Source organism: Calonectris borealis, chromosome 13 (genome assembly GCF_964195595.1).
Source record: "Calonectris borealis chromosome 13, bCalBor7.hap1.2, whole genome shotgun sequence".
Taxonomy (NCBI): domain Eukaryota; kingdom Metazoa; phylum Chordata; class Aves; order Procellariiformes; family Procellariidae; genus Calonectris; species Calonectris borealis.
Genome location: NC_134324.1, coordinates 12,419,734 through 12,436,854, shown reverse-complemented (window position 1 = coordinate 12,436,854; position 17,121 = coordinate 12,419,734). Strand labels below are relative to the sequence as shown.

Sequence of the window (17,121 nt, the reverse complement as noted above, 5' to 3'; positions counted from 1 at the left end):
CAGCTGAGCTCAAGGGAATGAGGGAAGAGGCTAGCACAGCTGAATCCAAACAGGTCCTGCTTCTTCACTGTAAATGGCAGAGATGGTGAATCAGAGCAATTAGATCTTTGCTGACTATGGCTATGCCCTAGGGTGCCAGGGAGGAAACTCAGAGTCACGCAGGGAGCTGCCAGTCCCCACAGTAGGCCAAGGTGGTGATTTATAGCCAGGTGCAGAGATGGGGGATGATCAGTCATCCCTCTCCATTGAACTGCACTTATGCTATGATCTGATCTATTGCCAATTGGATGAGTTTTGGTGTCTATAACATGTTTTCTTGTCTTTTCCTTCCCTTTAATTCACCTACCTCTCCTCATTATAGCCGCCTGCCAGCGCACAGGTGATGCCATCCTTTACCACCATCAACATCAACAACATCATGCACTGGCCCCCGGAGATAGAGGAGGACGAGGATGAAGACCCTGGCTCCCCGTGCCTGGAAGGAAAGGAATGTGAGAGGTTCTTCTGCTGCATTGAGGACTGTCAGACAGGAATGTGGAGGGAGGGGAGGGTCCGCATTCACATCTCCCGCCTGGACTCCTACTCTCGCGTCTTCTTCCCCACCGCCTTCCTGCTCTTCAACATTGTCTACTGGATTGCCTATCTCTATCTCTAGCCATTCTTCGTCCTCAGCTGGAATGGACTGGAGACCAGCAAGATGGGCTTCTCAAGGAGCATAGAGAACAGCAGCTATTCCGTTGTAGTCGATTGTCAGTCTGAGCAATCCAACCTGGTGATTCCCTCTTCCTGCTCTCTCATCTCCTCTGAGAAGAACGAGACAGCTTTTTTTTAGCCTTCTAACATATCTTTTTAGAGAATCTATCCTTCCCAAACAACCCCCTCTCCAGCACCACCAGCATTTTACTCCTTGTGAGATTGCCCAAAAACATCCTATTCCCATCTCAAACATTAGGGATTTTGTCAAAAACAAAAACCTTAATGTGTTTCATTTTTCCATCCAATCCTACTCCAAAATTCCATGGGAAGTGATGGCAAATGGAGTTTTCTGCACAGTTATTAAGACTGCAAAAGAAATAAAGTAGATCTTACAACTTCTGCACCACTTCCACCAGAATAGACTTTGTGGAGTGCTAGAGGCTTGGAAAGGTCAGAAGGAAAGAAGTGTGGAAGAGGGCAGCAGTATGGCTTTCCCACAGTAGCTGGGCTTGGCTAAAATGTTTTGAATCTGCCCAGAAAGCTGACAGCGGCACCGACAAGGATGGAGTAGCTGCAAGCCTCAACCAGCTCCCCGTAGAATATCTGTGGAGCATTCCTCATGGATCACTCCACTTGTTGTACCAAGTGGCACCCAAGGCATCCACCCACTGAGGCATTGCTGATTCTCATCAGATGGTGGTAAAAAGCACTGCACAAGTTTGAAGGGCCCATCTGCCTTACTGGGGCAGACTCTTCAGGGCCCACGGTGACATTCTGCTTTGTGATCAGGACTTTGAGCAGGCTATGCAGCTTACATTGGGCATAGCCAAAAAAGGGAGAAAGTCCTTGTGCTACAAAGACCAGCAGCAGTCTCATGAGCCAGTTGTGAGGTAGCTTTCTTTGGCCTGTCTCATGTGAGCTGGGCCCTGTTGTACCATGCATCATAGCAGGGCAGTGCTCTCCTTCACGACACTTCTTGAAACCATCAGATCTGTGCTTGGTAGTAGGTGCTAATCTGAGAAAGGGGTACTAGAAAAGGGAACACGATCAGCTACCAGTGCTGCACCTACCAGTGGTGGGGAGAGAACGTCCCTGCAGCTCAAATGTGTTTCTTTACTTCTTTTTTTTAATAACTACATAAAAAACCAGACTTCATTAAAACTGTATGGCTCCTCCCAGTTGCCACCAATACTTGGCCCTTTTCTTCCCAAAATCAGGAAACAGAGCGAGTCGTCCTTGGTAGATTTCAGAAAGGTCAGACATAGTGAGATGGTTCCTTATGGTCCATCTTAAAGGGCATAATACAGTCTCAACTGGGAAGAAACCACATAATGTAGAAGAGGAAGCTCAGGCCCAAGGTCCGTAATGTGTAAATCAGCTGCCTCCCCATTTATACCAACTGCTGATGTGGCCACAGCATGATTGTGAAAAGCAATGTGCCATTAATAGTTACTTACTGTGTAAATTACAAACAAAAAAAAATCTTTTTAAAAAGAGCATGTTTTAGAAACAATTAGTACTTAGAAGGCTTGGCACGAGAAGAAAGCTGGCATGGCTGCAGAGAAAAAGTTAGGAACAGCTGATTCACAGGACAGCTAACAGGGGCAGGAGGTTTTACATATTCTTAGAGAGCAATTTGATCTGGTTTAAAGGTGGATTTTGATATTGTTAAATCTGATCTGAATAATGAAGTGTCATGTTTAATTCATTCATAAATACAGCCTTATCTTGATTCCAGAGGAACATCTAGAGCGCCTAATTAAGTATACAATAGTACAACACACAGCTAAGTATGACCTAATGGGGTCAGACCAGCATAGCTCTGGAAGGGGAAATTGTGCCTGGCTAACCTGTTACAGTCCTTCTTTTAAATACCAAGTAACAGATAAAGGTTACCCAGAAGCATAATTTGCTTAGCTACTCCAACAGCTTTTGAAAGGATGGAAAGAAATTATGGCGGGTGGTTCTAACTGAGGAAATTGATTTAGCAAAAGAATTAAGGAGGTTCTAATTAGAGGAAATTAACTGAGGAGATGGGAAAAAAGAATTGTTAAGGAGGCTCTAATTAGAGGAAATTAATGTTTTAGAGAGAAAGACACAGAGAGGGAGAAGTCTAAGAAAAGAATCAAAACAACTTCCAGACAAGGAGAGCTGCTGGGTGACACTGCCGACTCCCAGCCAAGTGGGTTGATGTTCCACTCCTGATGGCAAAGCGCTATTAGATGTAGCAACAGAAAAACCTTCTATGACTCAACCGTACACCGACAGTGAGCTGGATTAAACAGGGTTCTGTGATCTCTGTGGGGAGCCAAAAGGAAAGAGCATCCTATATTAAAACTGGCTCACGCGACAGACTCTGAGTGAAGCATGTCTTCACGTATGAGAAGGCAGCTGCCAGTGTGTGCGTGGGAGGGGGCACCCTGGTGGCAAACCAGGGCCCGTGCCAAATATGCTCATTAACAGTACGGTGGCATAAAAGGTGTGCAGGCAATGTAGGCTGCAGTGGACACAGGCAGCAAAATCTGGAAGGGGAGCATCTAAGAAAGAGACAGCGGAAGGGAAAATTTAACATCCATGTGCAAAGGAGTCTAAACATCTGCAATTCACTGTAGCTTCGAAGCACTTGGGAGCCTTGATGGACACAGATGATCATCATGGGCATCGGAGTACAGACTTTAGCCTGACAGGAGCAGCTAGGGGGTTGCCTAGGGTGAGTCAGTCAGCCCCACGCGTTACGACTGCCTCTGTTAGGAAAAAAAGGAGGGTAATTGTCATAGGCAATTCCCTTCTCAAGGGAACAAAGGGCCCAATATGCCGACCAGACCCCTCCCACAGGGAGGTCTGCTGCCTCCCTGGGGCCCGGGTTAAGGACATTACTAGGAAACTCCCTGGTCTGTAGGGCCCTCTGATTACTACCGACTATTGGTTGTACAGGCTGGCAGTGAGGAGGTTGCGGAGAGAAGTCCAGAAGCGATCAAAAGGGACTTCAGGGCACTGGGGCAATTGGTGGAAGGATCAGGAGCACAGGTAGTGTTTTCCTCAATCCCTTCAGTGGCAGGGAAGAATACTGAAAGGAAAACACACCTGATCAACATGTGGCTCAGAGGCTGGTGCCATTGGGGGAATTTTGGCTTTTTTGATCATGGAGAGGTTTACGCGGCACCAGGCCTGCTGGCAACAGATGAGTTCAGTTGTCTCACAGGGGGAAAAGGATTCTCGCTCACGAGTTGGCGGTGCTCATCAAGAGGGCTTTAAACTAGGTTCGAAGGGGGAAGGGGATAAAACCAGACTCGCTAGAGAAGAGCCTAGGGGTGGCACGCCAATGTTGGGGGCGAAATCGATAGCCCAGCTCAAGTGCATCTACACCAATTCATGCAACATGGGCAGCAAACAAGAGGAGCTGGAAGCCATTGTGCAGCAGGATAGCGACGACTTAGTCGCCATCACAGAAACATGGTGGGATGACTCTCATGACTGGAGTGCTGCAATGGATGGCTATAAACTCTTCAGAGGGGACAGGCAAGGAAGGAGAGGTGGTGGGGTGGCTCTGTATGTTAGGGAGTGTTTCAATTGTATAGAGCTCAACTACTGTGATGATAAGGTCAAGTGCTTATGGGTGAGGATAAGGGGGAAGGCCAACAAGGCAGATATCCTGCTGGGAGTCTGTTATAGACCACCTAACCGGGCTGGAGAGGCAGATGAAGCATTCTACAAGAGGCTGGCAGAAGGCTCACAATCACTAGCCCTTGTTCTCATGGGGGATTTCAAGTTTCCGGACGTCTGCTGGAAATACAACACGGCAGAGAGGAAACAGTCTAGGAGGTCCCTGGAGTGTGTGGAAGAGAACTTCCTGACACAGCTGGTAAGTGAGCCTACCAGGGGAGGTGCCTCGCTTGACCTGCTGTTTACAAACAGAGAAGGACTGGTGGGAGATGTGGTGGTCGAAGGCCGTCTTGGGCTTAGCAACCATGAAATAATAGAATTCTCGATTCTTGGTGAAGTAAGGAGGGGGGCCAGCAAAACCGCTACCATGGACTTCTGGAGGGCAGACTTTGGCCTGCTCAGGATACTGGTTGAGAGAGTCCCTTGGGAGACAGTCCTGAAGGGCAAAGGGGTCCAGGAAGGTTGGACGTTCTTCAGGAAGGAAGTCTTAAAGGCGCAGGAGCGGGCTGTCCTCATGTGCCATAAGAACGGGTGGGTAAGATGACCAGCCTGGCTGAACAGGGAGCTTTTGCTGGGACTCAGGAAAAAAAGGAGAGTTTACCACTTTTGGAAGAAGGGGCAGGCAACTCAAGAAGAGTATAGGGATCTCGTTAGGTCATGCAGAGAGAAAATTAGAAAGGCAAAAGCCCAGCTAGAACTCAATCTGGCCACTGTCATAAGAGATAACAAAAAATGTTTTTACAAATATATTAACAACAAAAAGAGAGCCAAGGAGAATCTCCATCCTTTATTGGATGCGGGGGGGAACATTGCCACCGAGGATGAGGAAAAGGCTGAGGTACTTAATGCCTTCTTTGCCTCAATCTTTAATAGTCAGACCAGTTATCCTCAGGGTATTCAGCCCCCTGAGCTGGAAGACAGGGACGGAAAGCAGAATAAACCCCCCATAATCCAAGAGGAAGCAGCTAACGACCTGCTACACCACCTGGACGCTCACAAGTCTATGAGGCCGGATGGGATCCACCCGAGGGTACTGAGGGAGCTGGCACGAGGAGCTTGCCAAGCCACTCTCCATCATTTACCAGCAGTCCTGGTTAACTGGGGAGGTCCCAGATGACTGGAGGCTTGCCAGTGTGACACCCATCTACAAGAAGGGCCGGAAGGAGGATCCAGGGAACTACAGGCCGGTCAGCCTGACCTTGGTGCCGGGGAAGATTATGGAGTGGTTCATCTTGAAGGCGCTCACAAGGCATGTGCAGGACAACAAGGGGATCAGGCCCAGCCAGCACGGGTTCATGAAAAGCAGGTCCTGCTTGACCAACCTGATCTCCTTCTATGAGCAGGTGACCTGCCTAGTGGCTGAGGGAAAGGCTGTGGATGTGGTCTACCTGGACTTCAGTAAAGCCTTTGACACTGTTTCCCACAGCATTCTCCTAGAGAAGCTGGCGGCTCACGGCCTAGACAGGTGCACTCTTCGATGGGTAAAAAACTGGCTGGACAGCCGAGCCCAGAGAGTTGTGGTGAATGGAGTTAAATCCAGCTGGCGGCCGGTCACGAGCGGTGTTCCCCAGGGCTCAGTTTTGGGGCCAGCCTTGTTCAATATCTTTATCAATGATCAGGATGAGGGGATTGAGTGCTCCCTCAGTAAGTTTGCAGATGACACCAAATTGGGTGGGAGTGTTGATCTGCTCGAGGGTAGGAAGGCTCTGCAGACGGACCTGGACAGGCTGGATCGATGGGCTGAGGCCAACTGTTTGAGGTTCAACAAGGCCAAGTGCCGGGTCCTGCACTTCGGCCACAACAACCCCATGCAACGCTACAGGCTTGGGGAAGAGCAGCTTTCCAGCTGGTTGACAGCCGGCTAAACATGAGCCGGCAGTGTGCCCAGGTGGCCAAGAAGGCATCCTGGCTTGTATCAGAAATAGTGTGGCCAGCAGGACCAGGGAAATGATCATGCCCCTGTACTCGGCACTGGTGAGGCCACACTTCGAATCCTGTGTTCAGTTTTGGGTCCCTCACTACAAGAAGGACATGGAGGTGCTGGAGCGTGTCCAGAGAAGGGCAACGAAGCTGGTGAAGGGCCTGGAGCACAAGTCTTATGAGGAGCAGCTGAGGGAACTGGGACTGTTTAGTCTGGAGGAGGCTGAGGGGACACCTTATCGCTCTCTACAACTACCTGAAAGGAGGTTGTAGCGAGGTGGGTGTTGGTCTCTTCTCCCAAGTAACTAGCGATAGGACGAGAGGAAATGGCCTCAAGTTGCGCCAAGGGAGGTTTAGACTGGACATTAGGAGAAATTTCTTTACTGAAAAAATGGTCAAGCCTTGGAACAGGCTGCCCAGGGAAGTGGTTGAGTCACCATTCCTGGAAGTATTTAAAAGACATGTAGATGTGGGCTTAGGGACATGGTTTAGTGGGCATGGTGGTGTTGGGTTGACAGTTGGACTCGATGATCTCAGAGGTCTTTTCCAACCTTAATGATTCTATGATTCTATGATTCTATGAAATTAGACCTTTTACAGCATCAGCCAGGAGAGAAGCAGGGTGTACAAGAGACCTAAGAGGATGACATGGACTTGGGCAAAGTAGACTTGAAAGATTATAAGATTTCACCAAAAAAAAGATAAAGCCAACACACACCTAAGTAATTTAACCAATGATGGAGGATTCGACAGAGGAAAATAGCCTAGCGTGGGCTGGAGCACAAGGAAGCTGATTACTAAGGCTGGGGAAGGAGGAGGGAGGGGGCTTTTTGGCTTAGGGAAATCTGTGCCCATCATAAATAGCTCAATAAATAAAGACATGCATGAATTCAATCATGTGTTTAAATTTTTAAGTACAGTATCTCAAAAAAGGAAAGCTAAGAAAAGACATAAAGAAAAATGCCATTTTTTGGAATTACTTTGCGAAGTTCCAGAAAAAAGTTTTCCCTGCTATCAGCAGGGAATCGAGGGCACAGAGACATCCAGTTAGCCGTGTGCGGCCCTGCTCAGCAAGACAGTGGGAGCCGAGCCCCACTGGTCCCCTCCTAGACTGGCATAAACCACCTGCCCTTTCCTGCATGCTGTAGTTTCTGCCATCATGCTGGAGTGGGTGATGGTACCGCAGCGTCTTTCTGCGCGGGAGAGCCGTTGCCTTTTCACCAGCGTCTGACTAGCTCACTCCAGGGGACACAGCCCGAGAACACGGGGCTGAGCCGTGCATCACCAGGCAGGAGGGACGGAGACACCTGGGTGGCTGCATGACACCTGGGTGGCTGCACTGCCTCCTCCTCTCACGTAGGTTTCGACTTTCTTCCCCACCCAGAAACTTGGTGGAGTCGTCACATATTGCCGCCATCACAGGCGAGTTGGCCCTGGGCTTCCCTCACCTCCTTCCTCCCCTTCCCAGGGATGACCAAGTCACCTTCCCGCCCCCAGCGCCTACAGAGGACCTCTGTCAGACGCTACTACATGACACGCCTTGCTGGTGGCCCAAGGCTGCCTGATGCTGGCTATCATGGCTGATCCCATAGCAGAACACCACGCATCCCAAGTTAGTGAACTTTTTGCTCTGAATGTGGTCAGTTCCACCTCTTGCTGGACAATCATTTCTACAACTTCCGGGATGAAGTGTACGATGAACTCATCTGCCATATCTGCCTTTAGGCTCTGCTCCAGTCTATGGACACCTCCTGTGGACACATGTACTGTTTCAAATGCCTTGAAAACTGCATGCAGGAGTATAAATTTATCCTGCGGATCAGAAAAAGCTCTCTCTCCAGCAGTGCCACAAGTCCAGCCTTCTAGTATGAAACCTGTTGGACAAGCTGATTGTCTTCTGTCCTTTCAAGGCAGAGTGTCGGCAGACAATGCAGTGGTGTGAACTAGAAGCTCATCTGCAGAACAGGTGTCCTGGTTTCAAGACATACAAATCTGAACTACAGCAGAAAAAGAATTCCATTTCCAAAGGGAAGGATCATCTCCCTACCAACGTGGAGACAAACACATCCAAGGATCCAGAGGTACCAAGTGGAGGATCGTCACTTGTGGCAGAAAGCTCTGCAGCTGCTTGTGGTATCGTTAGGGACTGCAGAGCCCTGACTGGTTAATCCAGCTATTGGGGAGACTGAAGACAACCTTCCTCTGAGAGTTAGTCTTATGGCTGAAGCGAACACAATTCAAATTCACCGAGAAGACCCGGAGGAAGAGTTGAGGATGAGGATAGCTGGGGGTAAAGACAGCCCACTAGGAAACACTGTTGTTCAGGAAGTCTTGTGGAATGCTGTCATTGCTGCAGATGGAATAACAACACCTGGGGACTGTATTCTTCAGATGAATGGTGTCAACATCAGCAGTGTGACTCACTGCCAAGCTGTCACCTTCCTGCATCACTCAGGGCTCAGTTTTGGGGCTGGTCTTGTTCAATATCTTTATCAAGTGACCTGGACGAGGGGATCGAGTGCACCCTTAGTAAGTTTGCAGACGACACCAAGCTCGGCGGGAGTGTTGATCTGCTTGAGGGTAGAAAGGCACTACAAAGGAATCTGGACAGGCTGGATCAATGGGCCAAGGTCAACTGTATGAGGTTCAACAAGGCCAAGTGCCGGGTCCTGCACTTCAGTCGCAACAAACCCATGCAACGCTACAGGCTTGGGGAAGAGTGGCTGGAAAGCTGCCCAGAGGAAAAGGACCTGGGGGTGCTGGTTGACAGCCGGCTGAACATGAGCTGACAGTGTGGCCAGGTGGCCAAGAAGGCCAATGGCATCCTGGCCTGTATCAGAAATAGTGTGGCCAGCAGGACTAGGGAAGTGATCATGCCCCTGTACTCGGCACTGGTGAGGCCGTACCTCGAATACTGTGTTCGGTTTTGGGCCCCTCACTACAAGAAGGACATTGAAGTGCTGGCGCATGTCCAGAGAAAGGCAACGAAGCTGGTGAAGGGCCTGGAGCACAAGTCTTGTGAGGAGCGGCTGAGGGAACTGGAGCTGTTTAGCCTGGAGAAAAGGAGGCTGAGAGGAGACCTTATCGCTCTCTACAACTACCTGAAGGGAGGTTGTAGCGAGGTGGGGGTTGGTCTCTTTTCCCAAGTAACAAGTGACAGGACGAGAGGCAACAGCCTCAGGTTGCACCAGGGGAGGTTTAGATTGGGTATTAGGAAAAAGTTCTTCACTGAAAGGGTTATCAAGCATTGGAACAGGCTGCCCAAGGAAGTGGTTGAGTCACCATTCCTGGAGGTATTTAAAAGATATGTAGACGTGGTACTTAGGGACATGCTTTAGTGGTGGACTTGCAGTGTTAGGTTTACTGTTGGACTCGATCTTAGAGGTCTTTTCCAACCTAAATGATTCTATGATTCTAACATCTGGCTAATGATAGGGACTGGAAACAATGATCTCAGCATTTATGTTTTATGGCTTTTGTTTGGAAGGTGAAAGGAAGTCCGGAAAAAGGTTGATTTCTCATTTCTCTGTCTCCAATTCCTATCCTTCCCCTCCAAATTATGCCGTGTAAGGAACCATTTTTAAACTGTATGCTCGTCAGGGCAGGGACTCTCTTATTGTGTGTTTGTACAAGGACTAGCACACTAGGTCTTGATCCTTAACTGAGATTTCTGGATGCTACTTATTATAGATAATAAACAACAGTATGGACTACCTGTCTTCAACACCGTTGTCTATTGACACCTCGTAAGAAGGCTAAAAATTGTCCCCTGTCCCCCTCCTGATGGGAGTTACTGGAGCTGGTTAATATTTTCATTTCCCTAGAGAAAAATATCTTGTTGGAAGTGAGGAAAAATGTTGGTCTGATATTTTTGGGGTGGGTGGGGGATTTTTCTGATTTTTTTTTTTAAGACAGACAGAAGTTGCTTCAAATGAACACTACTCAGAAGCAGTCTCTACCATTTAAAATCATTGTTTCTAATGCAAGAGAAACCCTTGCTTGGTCCCCTCAGTCTGTTGCCATTGTAAGGAAAATACCAGTGTTTCCCCAAGTGTTTTTTTGGGGGGAGGGGTTGGCATTCATATTTGGTGGCCTTTATTTTGGCCTTTCTGCTCCCCATTGTAATGCTGGTGACTTTTGGGGTGATCATAATCAAAAGGAAAACCCCACCTCTGAAGAAGGCCTCCCCCAAGAGCCAGCCAGCCTCCTGTCCCCGAACCACATGGAGGAGTGAAGGCCAGAGTGCCTGCATGGCTGCCGAATCCAGCCCTAGGCCCACACAGCCACGTATGTGAAACCTTACTCTTTGCGGCTTTGGAGAAGCATTCATAAGTCATGCCTGATGAACTAGAGAAATTAATTGGCCTCTCGCTATTCCCCCCCCACACCAAAACGCTGTCTCCCTCCATCAGCACCGCCTCTCTCCGCACATCCTGCGCGGCCCTGCCAGGCTGCCGCCACGCCCTCGGCCTTGAAGCTCCCCGATAACCTCCCCTAAACATCCAATTTACCGAGGGAAGAAGGAAAGGGAGCACCGATGATGAGGAAAGAGCCGCCCGGCCCCTTAAAAAGTCCACAAGATCGTCCTAACACACAACGCGTTGCACGAGGCCTGCCTGAGGATGGCCTGCTGCCCCAGAAGACTCCTGCGCCTCTCCTCTGCAACCCACCCCTGCTTCATGAACTTGCAGGGCTTGTGGCCGCGCCATCCCTCGCCTCGCCTCGCCTCACCTCACCCGCAGCACGGCGGGGGCTGAGCCGCCTCCAAGAGACCGCAGCCCACGCCGCCTCCCGCCCCCTTATGTTACTTCCTCTCAATCTTTCTTTGGGGGCTTGTTTCGTCCTGCCCCCCGCCCTCTCCCGGGCCGCCCGGGGTTTCCCCAACACACCAGGGCTCACGTCGCCGACCGGCGCCCGGCCCGGGGCCGCCTCTCCCGCGCACGCGTGGAGCGGGGCCACGACGGCCCCCTTCCCTGCCCCCCGCCCGTCGCTGTGGAAACCATTAGGCCGCGGCGCTGCCGCCGGTCCTTGGAACTATCAAATCGTTGTATTTCTAAGGTGGTTTTTTTTTTCCCCTTTCTTTTCCCACTTTTGAGTGCCAACAGGAGGCGTCGTTATTTTTGTCTGAAGCACAGCGAAGGAGGTTTCTGGGGAAGGCCGGGGTGCCCGAGTGCCCTCGGGCAGAGGGGCCTCGGCTCAGGGGAGGAGCTCCCCGCGGGCACAGCTCACACCAGCCCGGAAAGGGGAAACCTCCCTCCTTTCTCCGGAGCACATTATATCTCTTCAAGCTCTGACAGTTCCCAAAATGTTAAAAACATGAGGTGGTGAAGGGGGAGGGTGGGGGGGAGAAGAAAAAGTTATATTAAGTCGTTACTTTTTATATTCCTGAAATACATTCATTATAATTTATCTGCCTCTTAATGCCTCAGATTTAGAGGCTTTGGGGAGATTGAATTTAAGGAGAATGAGCGTGGCCAAAAAGTTTCAAGCTGTGTGCTGCAGGGCAAGGGGGGGACATAAACACTTCTGCCTGCACAGCCTCAGCGCGGCTGGGATGGGAGCTGCCACCCCAGGCCTGTGTCGGGGTGACTGCTACACCACACCAATTTTTTATCTTTGTCTCCTCTTGGAAGAATGGCATCAACCGCCGAAAGCACAGCACGACTTCTGGCAGCCCATTAGGGGCTGGAGGTACCCGCTGTGAAGTGTTGGGGTGTATATAACATGGCTAGGCTCCCAGTGTTCCCATCGGACTGGGTGAGGAAAGCCAGGTATCCAGGGAAATGCCCTGTGGCCTGCAGACCTTCAATAAAGAAGTGTGTTTGGTAAAAAATATTGGGTTTGGGGTTTTTTTAGGGTTGTGCAAGAGAAAATTGACTCAATTTTCTGTCAGGGGAATATCAGGTCTTTCAGGTTGATTTTTTTTTTCTTGTTACTGTTGCTGATTCTTTATGTTGCTGCCCGACATGATTTTACCCCTCTCTCCTTGTTTTTTCCACTTCTCCCCACATCTTCCAAAAAAGTAAATAATAGGGTCCAGCCCTCATCCATCCCAGCCACACTTCTGGCACCATCTGATTCCATATGACAATAACAACACTGCAGGTTGGAAGAGAGCAACCGAAGCCTTAATAATTGCTGTAAGCAGGTCGGCATAGCAACATCTCCAGAGAGAGCTCTCCATGGGGTCATTTCCATTCACTTTAAAGCCCACTTGGGCTGCTGGAGTGGTATAAAATGGACTCAGAAAAGCTGTTAATTAGGATTAGCAGCTTCAGGAACATCAAGCCACAGGGCTCCAAGCTGAGCCATTTATCTGAGAGAACTCAGGCCTCTTGACTGCCTTCTGAACCGAGGCACAGTCAAGGCAGACAACTCTGAAATCAGATGGTAGAGCCACCCGGTCATCTATGAGAGAAGGTTCCTACCCTGGCTGCTGAATGCCACTGCAGCACCTCTCCTGCGATCAGGTCGCCCTTTGCTGGACTCGAATGGTTGGCAGGTCTGAGGTGCACCAGCCAGCTGTACAGGAGCAGGGGAGAAGACACGGACCCATCTTATCAATACAAGTTGCATGTGGTGTGAAATCCACAGGGCATATGGTGGGTGCCCCAGGGTGAGGTTTCTGGATGATACATATGCCATAACAGGTCTGTAGGGCTCCAAGAGAAAGCAACCGCTGTGAGCAGGAGATGGCACCCATGGGTGTCAGCACGCTCTTTCAAGGCCAGTCACAGACTCCGTGGAAAAACAAGGTAGTGATTTGTGTTTCACAGCTGCTGGGACGTGGCTTTTATTCTATTGTCATAAGCTTCCTGCCCTTCATCAGTCTGCAGCATGAAAGGCCCAAGGAAGGGGGTAAGACCCTCGTGTAGCAGTAACACAGAAAGCCAGCTTTCCAATAGCTTCTGTCACACACGTGAGCAAAGCAGGCTGTAGGGAAGGGTTGAGCCATTGCCAGGCTGCCGTTGGGCTGATTTGCATCTCTCATGTAACCGACCCTGACAGACCTCCTAAGGCAATCTTTTCTGACACCTCCCCTTTCCAAACGCAAGGTGAAACACAGATGTCTTCCTCACATTATTCTGCTTCTCTTGGTGTTTTCATGTCCTCAGGGTAAAACACTACCTGAATCAGAGCCGAGCTGAAGGCAAAACTTCCCCTCTAGGGGTGGAGTACTAGCTTCCTTGCATACGTCAGACTTCCTGGAGAAATACATTAGGTCTGGTCAAAGAAATACCTGTGGCAGCAATTCAGGCATTCACACTGCAATCTGTTTTTCAAGATCATGCAGTTCAGAGCTGCTGGCAGCCATGCTTTCAGCTGTGTCCATCATAAAGAGAAAAGTCTTTTGCCATATTGACAGCTGGACCATGTTCAGGCAGACCTGAAATCAATTTTAAGGCAGAACTGGGCCTACAATCTTCTCCCATTTTAGCCACAGAAACTCCCACTAGCCTCAAAGAATATGTACGGCAGCAGAGACTCACCAGGCCAGAAAAACAGAAATCCCTACCCAAGAGTTTACAGTCAGCATCTTGAAAATGGTAGGTACCTGCTGTGGTCCTTGCCATAATGGCGATCTCCTTTGCTCCTCTCCAGGAAATGTCATTCACCAACCAACCCTTCTATCGAAGAGCTTCAGCCAGCCCCCAGCAGCGTCCAACAGAGATCAACAGCTCAGGGTAAAAAGTCAAGACCATGTGTGAGAAGAAAAAGCTGTAGGAAGAATTCAGTACACTAGAACTATCACACCTCAAAAGAATATGGACAGTGCTAGGTTACTAAATCTGTGAGTAAGACCATAGGTTGGTGCTTTGGCCAAGCAGGTAGAATCATGGAATCATAGAATAGTTTAGGTTGGAAGGGACCTTTAAAGGTCATCTAGTCCAACCCCCCTGCAATGAGCAGAGACATCTTCAATTAGATCAGGTTGCTCAGAGACCCATCCAACCTGACTTTGAATGTTTCCAGGGATGGAGCATCTACCACCTCCCTGGGCAACCTGTTCCAGTGTTTCACCACCCTCATCGTAAAAAAATTTCTTCCTTATATTTAGTCTGAATCTACCCTCTTTTAGTTTAAAACCATTACCCTTTGTCCTATTTTGGTACTAAACCAAAAAGCAAAAGGAACCACACAACTCTTGTGGAACCATCTCAAAGTCCCTGCATGCCCCCTCTGCCCAACACCACTGGGATATGAAAGCCTAACAGCCGAGTGGAGAAACATGCCGAGCTCATTCAATATCCTGCTTCTCAATATATTTATCTGGCAGCAAATTATAGATGAGGGAAAAGCATCTCTCCCTGAGCCATCCAGAGAACACAAAGCGACAAAGCAAAATCGTAACAGAGAGGGAAACTTCTTGTGAGTCATCATCTTCCCTCCTTTCTCTCTCCCTTTCCAACATTGCTGATAGCCCCGGGAGTGTTCCACGCAGCCTGGAACCAGAAGGTACCTATTCCTGCTGCAGGCGTAAACCACTTCACTCCAGAGGAGAAAAGAGGATTTTTAAACACGGCAAAACTTTTACTTTCATTTTACATAAGTAAAGGAAGAAAACAGCAATTGCATCTTTCTATCTCTCTACTTAGACACCTTGTACATGTTTTTCTGAGATTGATGGCCCAGTTATGCCAAATGTATGAAATAAAGTAACTGTCCCTTTCCCAAAACACTTGCCATCATGCCCAATATGACCCCCCCCAAAAAAAAAACCCAAATCAAACCAAACCAACAACAAACAAACAAACAAATAAACAACCCAAAAAACCCCAACCAAACAAAATAAACCAAACAAGTGGATTCATCAAAGAAAACACAAGAGCAGTTGTGGTCAGTGCAAAACAAGCCAGGGTGGCTACATATATATGAAGTCAAATGAAAGGAAAACAGCCTAATGTTTGTAGAACAGAGAACATGTTTTTGTCAAATCTTCAGATCCATATGTCCAAACTGCAAGGCATTTTCAATGGCATTGATTTTGCTGTATCCTACCACATATTTAAAATTATGGCTCGATCACCAACTTTCACTGCTCAAAAAGGAAGATAAAAACTTGCTCTAGGCTGATACATTTTAAAGAACCATTTCTGATTTCTTTGGCCAAATTTTCAGAACAAATACATTTGTCCTTGAGATAAGTTTTATTTGGTCTGCATTGATATTCACAAAGTAACCCACTTCTCCCTGGCTGAAGAGACTGAAATGTTTGCTGGGTTTAGGGGTTATAGGGTCACGTGGACTATAGGTAGCCAACATTTCTACAGTGTTTAGGACCTGAATTTAAATTCAGCACCAATACATATGTTTATATTAGGGGAAAACTTGGCAGGTTGAAACATAGTTCAGCGTATTTCTAACATGGTTTCTTCAATGCGTTCTTCATCTCCCAGGGAACCTCAGAATTTGGTCTAAGGGGAGGTCCAAGCAGGGCCAGCGTACCTCATCTGAGGAAGCTCTGCTCTTCCACTTCCACATGGTGCACAGAGACTTCAGGCTCATGTAAAGGAGTTACTTGTTGGCTCCTACAGCTCCCCCTGTTATTACAACCCTCGGTCTTCAAGAATCAGAACCCAGCAGATTTTATACTGTATTAATTTCAGCAATAGGTCCATGCGTTGGCTTGCCAACATCATTATCAGGCTCAATAACATGAGCCTCTATAGCCATAAAAAGCAAGACCACGAAGAACTGTCACCTCTGAAGCTGAACTAGTGACATAAAGTTCTGCCACATGCTACAAAGTCTCATAACCAAGTTTTGATTGATCTTACAGAATCACAGCTCACAGCATGCTACATGTTGATCCCCATCCTTCATTAGCTAAAGCAATAGAAACATCTAGTTTGGAACTCTTGGGATCCAAAAGTACAGAAAACTGAGTCCACACACGCTGTCCCACTGGTGAAAAGATGGATAAAAAGCAGTGAGGCCCAGTCACAGCACTCCGGAAAGGGAAATCCATGAATTCAGCCTGTCCCTGGTGCTTGCCACTTCTTTCTGCTCTGTGATTCATTAAATTTAGGCTACTGCCCTTGCAAACTGGAAATCTTTATTAAATGATGTGCAGAAACCATGCAAAGACACAGGAAGTTGCTCCCCGTTTGTTCCGTAAGCCACACACACACACACAAAACCACACACTTTTTGCCACCAACTCTCTCTTGTAGAAGCAGCTTTCACCTGCTGATTGTCGAGACTCCTCTCCGGGGAAGAGTTTGTCTCGGTGACTCTTGAAAACACCGAGTCAGGAGAGACCTGTAGTGCTGTACGTGATGTTTGTTCACGCTGGGGCACTGGAGTGTATGAGGCATGCTGGTTTTCACCATCTTAGGCCAGCAGAGGTCCAGGCTCTCCAGGAGCTCTACAGAGGGAAGCAAGAGTGAACCAGCAAGGGTCTCAAGGGAGCAAAAATGCATATGGCTGATACATGCATTTACAGGAAGAAAGAGGAAGAGCAGAATATGAGTTTAGAAGAAGTTTTACCCAAAAAGGCAGCTGATGAATGTAGATAAGGGATCAGGGATCTGCTGTCACATGTAGTTCATGACTTTGGATGGAGCAAGGACAGAAAAAAAAAATCCAAAAATAATATAAAATTTCGGCCACCTAAAAATGTATCAGAATGGAAACAATTTCTCACTGTGGTCAGATTCTAGAGCAAAGTCAGAGCTCTCCTCACAAGATCAGACTCTTTGTAGGCTGCTTAAAACAGACTCTGTGAGGATGAAGTACAGGGACCTCATTTTCAAGCAAGTAAGGAGCCTACTGACCCCAAGCTGCCCATACCAGCTTGCTGTAATATTTTCCAGACCCCAGCCTGGCCAGAATAGGTCA

At 48.4% G+C, this 17,121-nt stretch overlaps 2 protein-coding genes across 2 annotated transcripts in view; both read left to right on the top strand.

Moving 5' to 3' along the window:
- LOC142087716 (gamma-aminobutyric acid receptor subunit gamma-4) overlaps positions 1-2,811 on the top strand; it is a 40,974-nt gene extending 38,163 nt beyond the window's left edge. The window contains exon 9 of the mRNA XM_075162251.1: positions 362-2,811. Coding sequence (XP_075018352.1) covers positions 362-655 — 294 coding nt within the window. The 3' untranslated portion in view covers positions 656-2,811. The remainder of the gene's footprint in view (positions 1-361) is intronic.
- The window catches only part of LOC142087719 (thymosin beta-15A homolog), a 463,475-nt gene that overhangs the window by 145,957 nt on the left and 300,397 nt on the right, over positions 1-17,121 (top strand). The gene's annotated exons all lie outside the window — the stretch shown is intronic.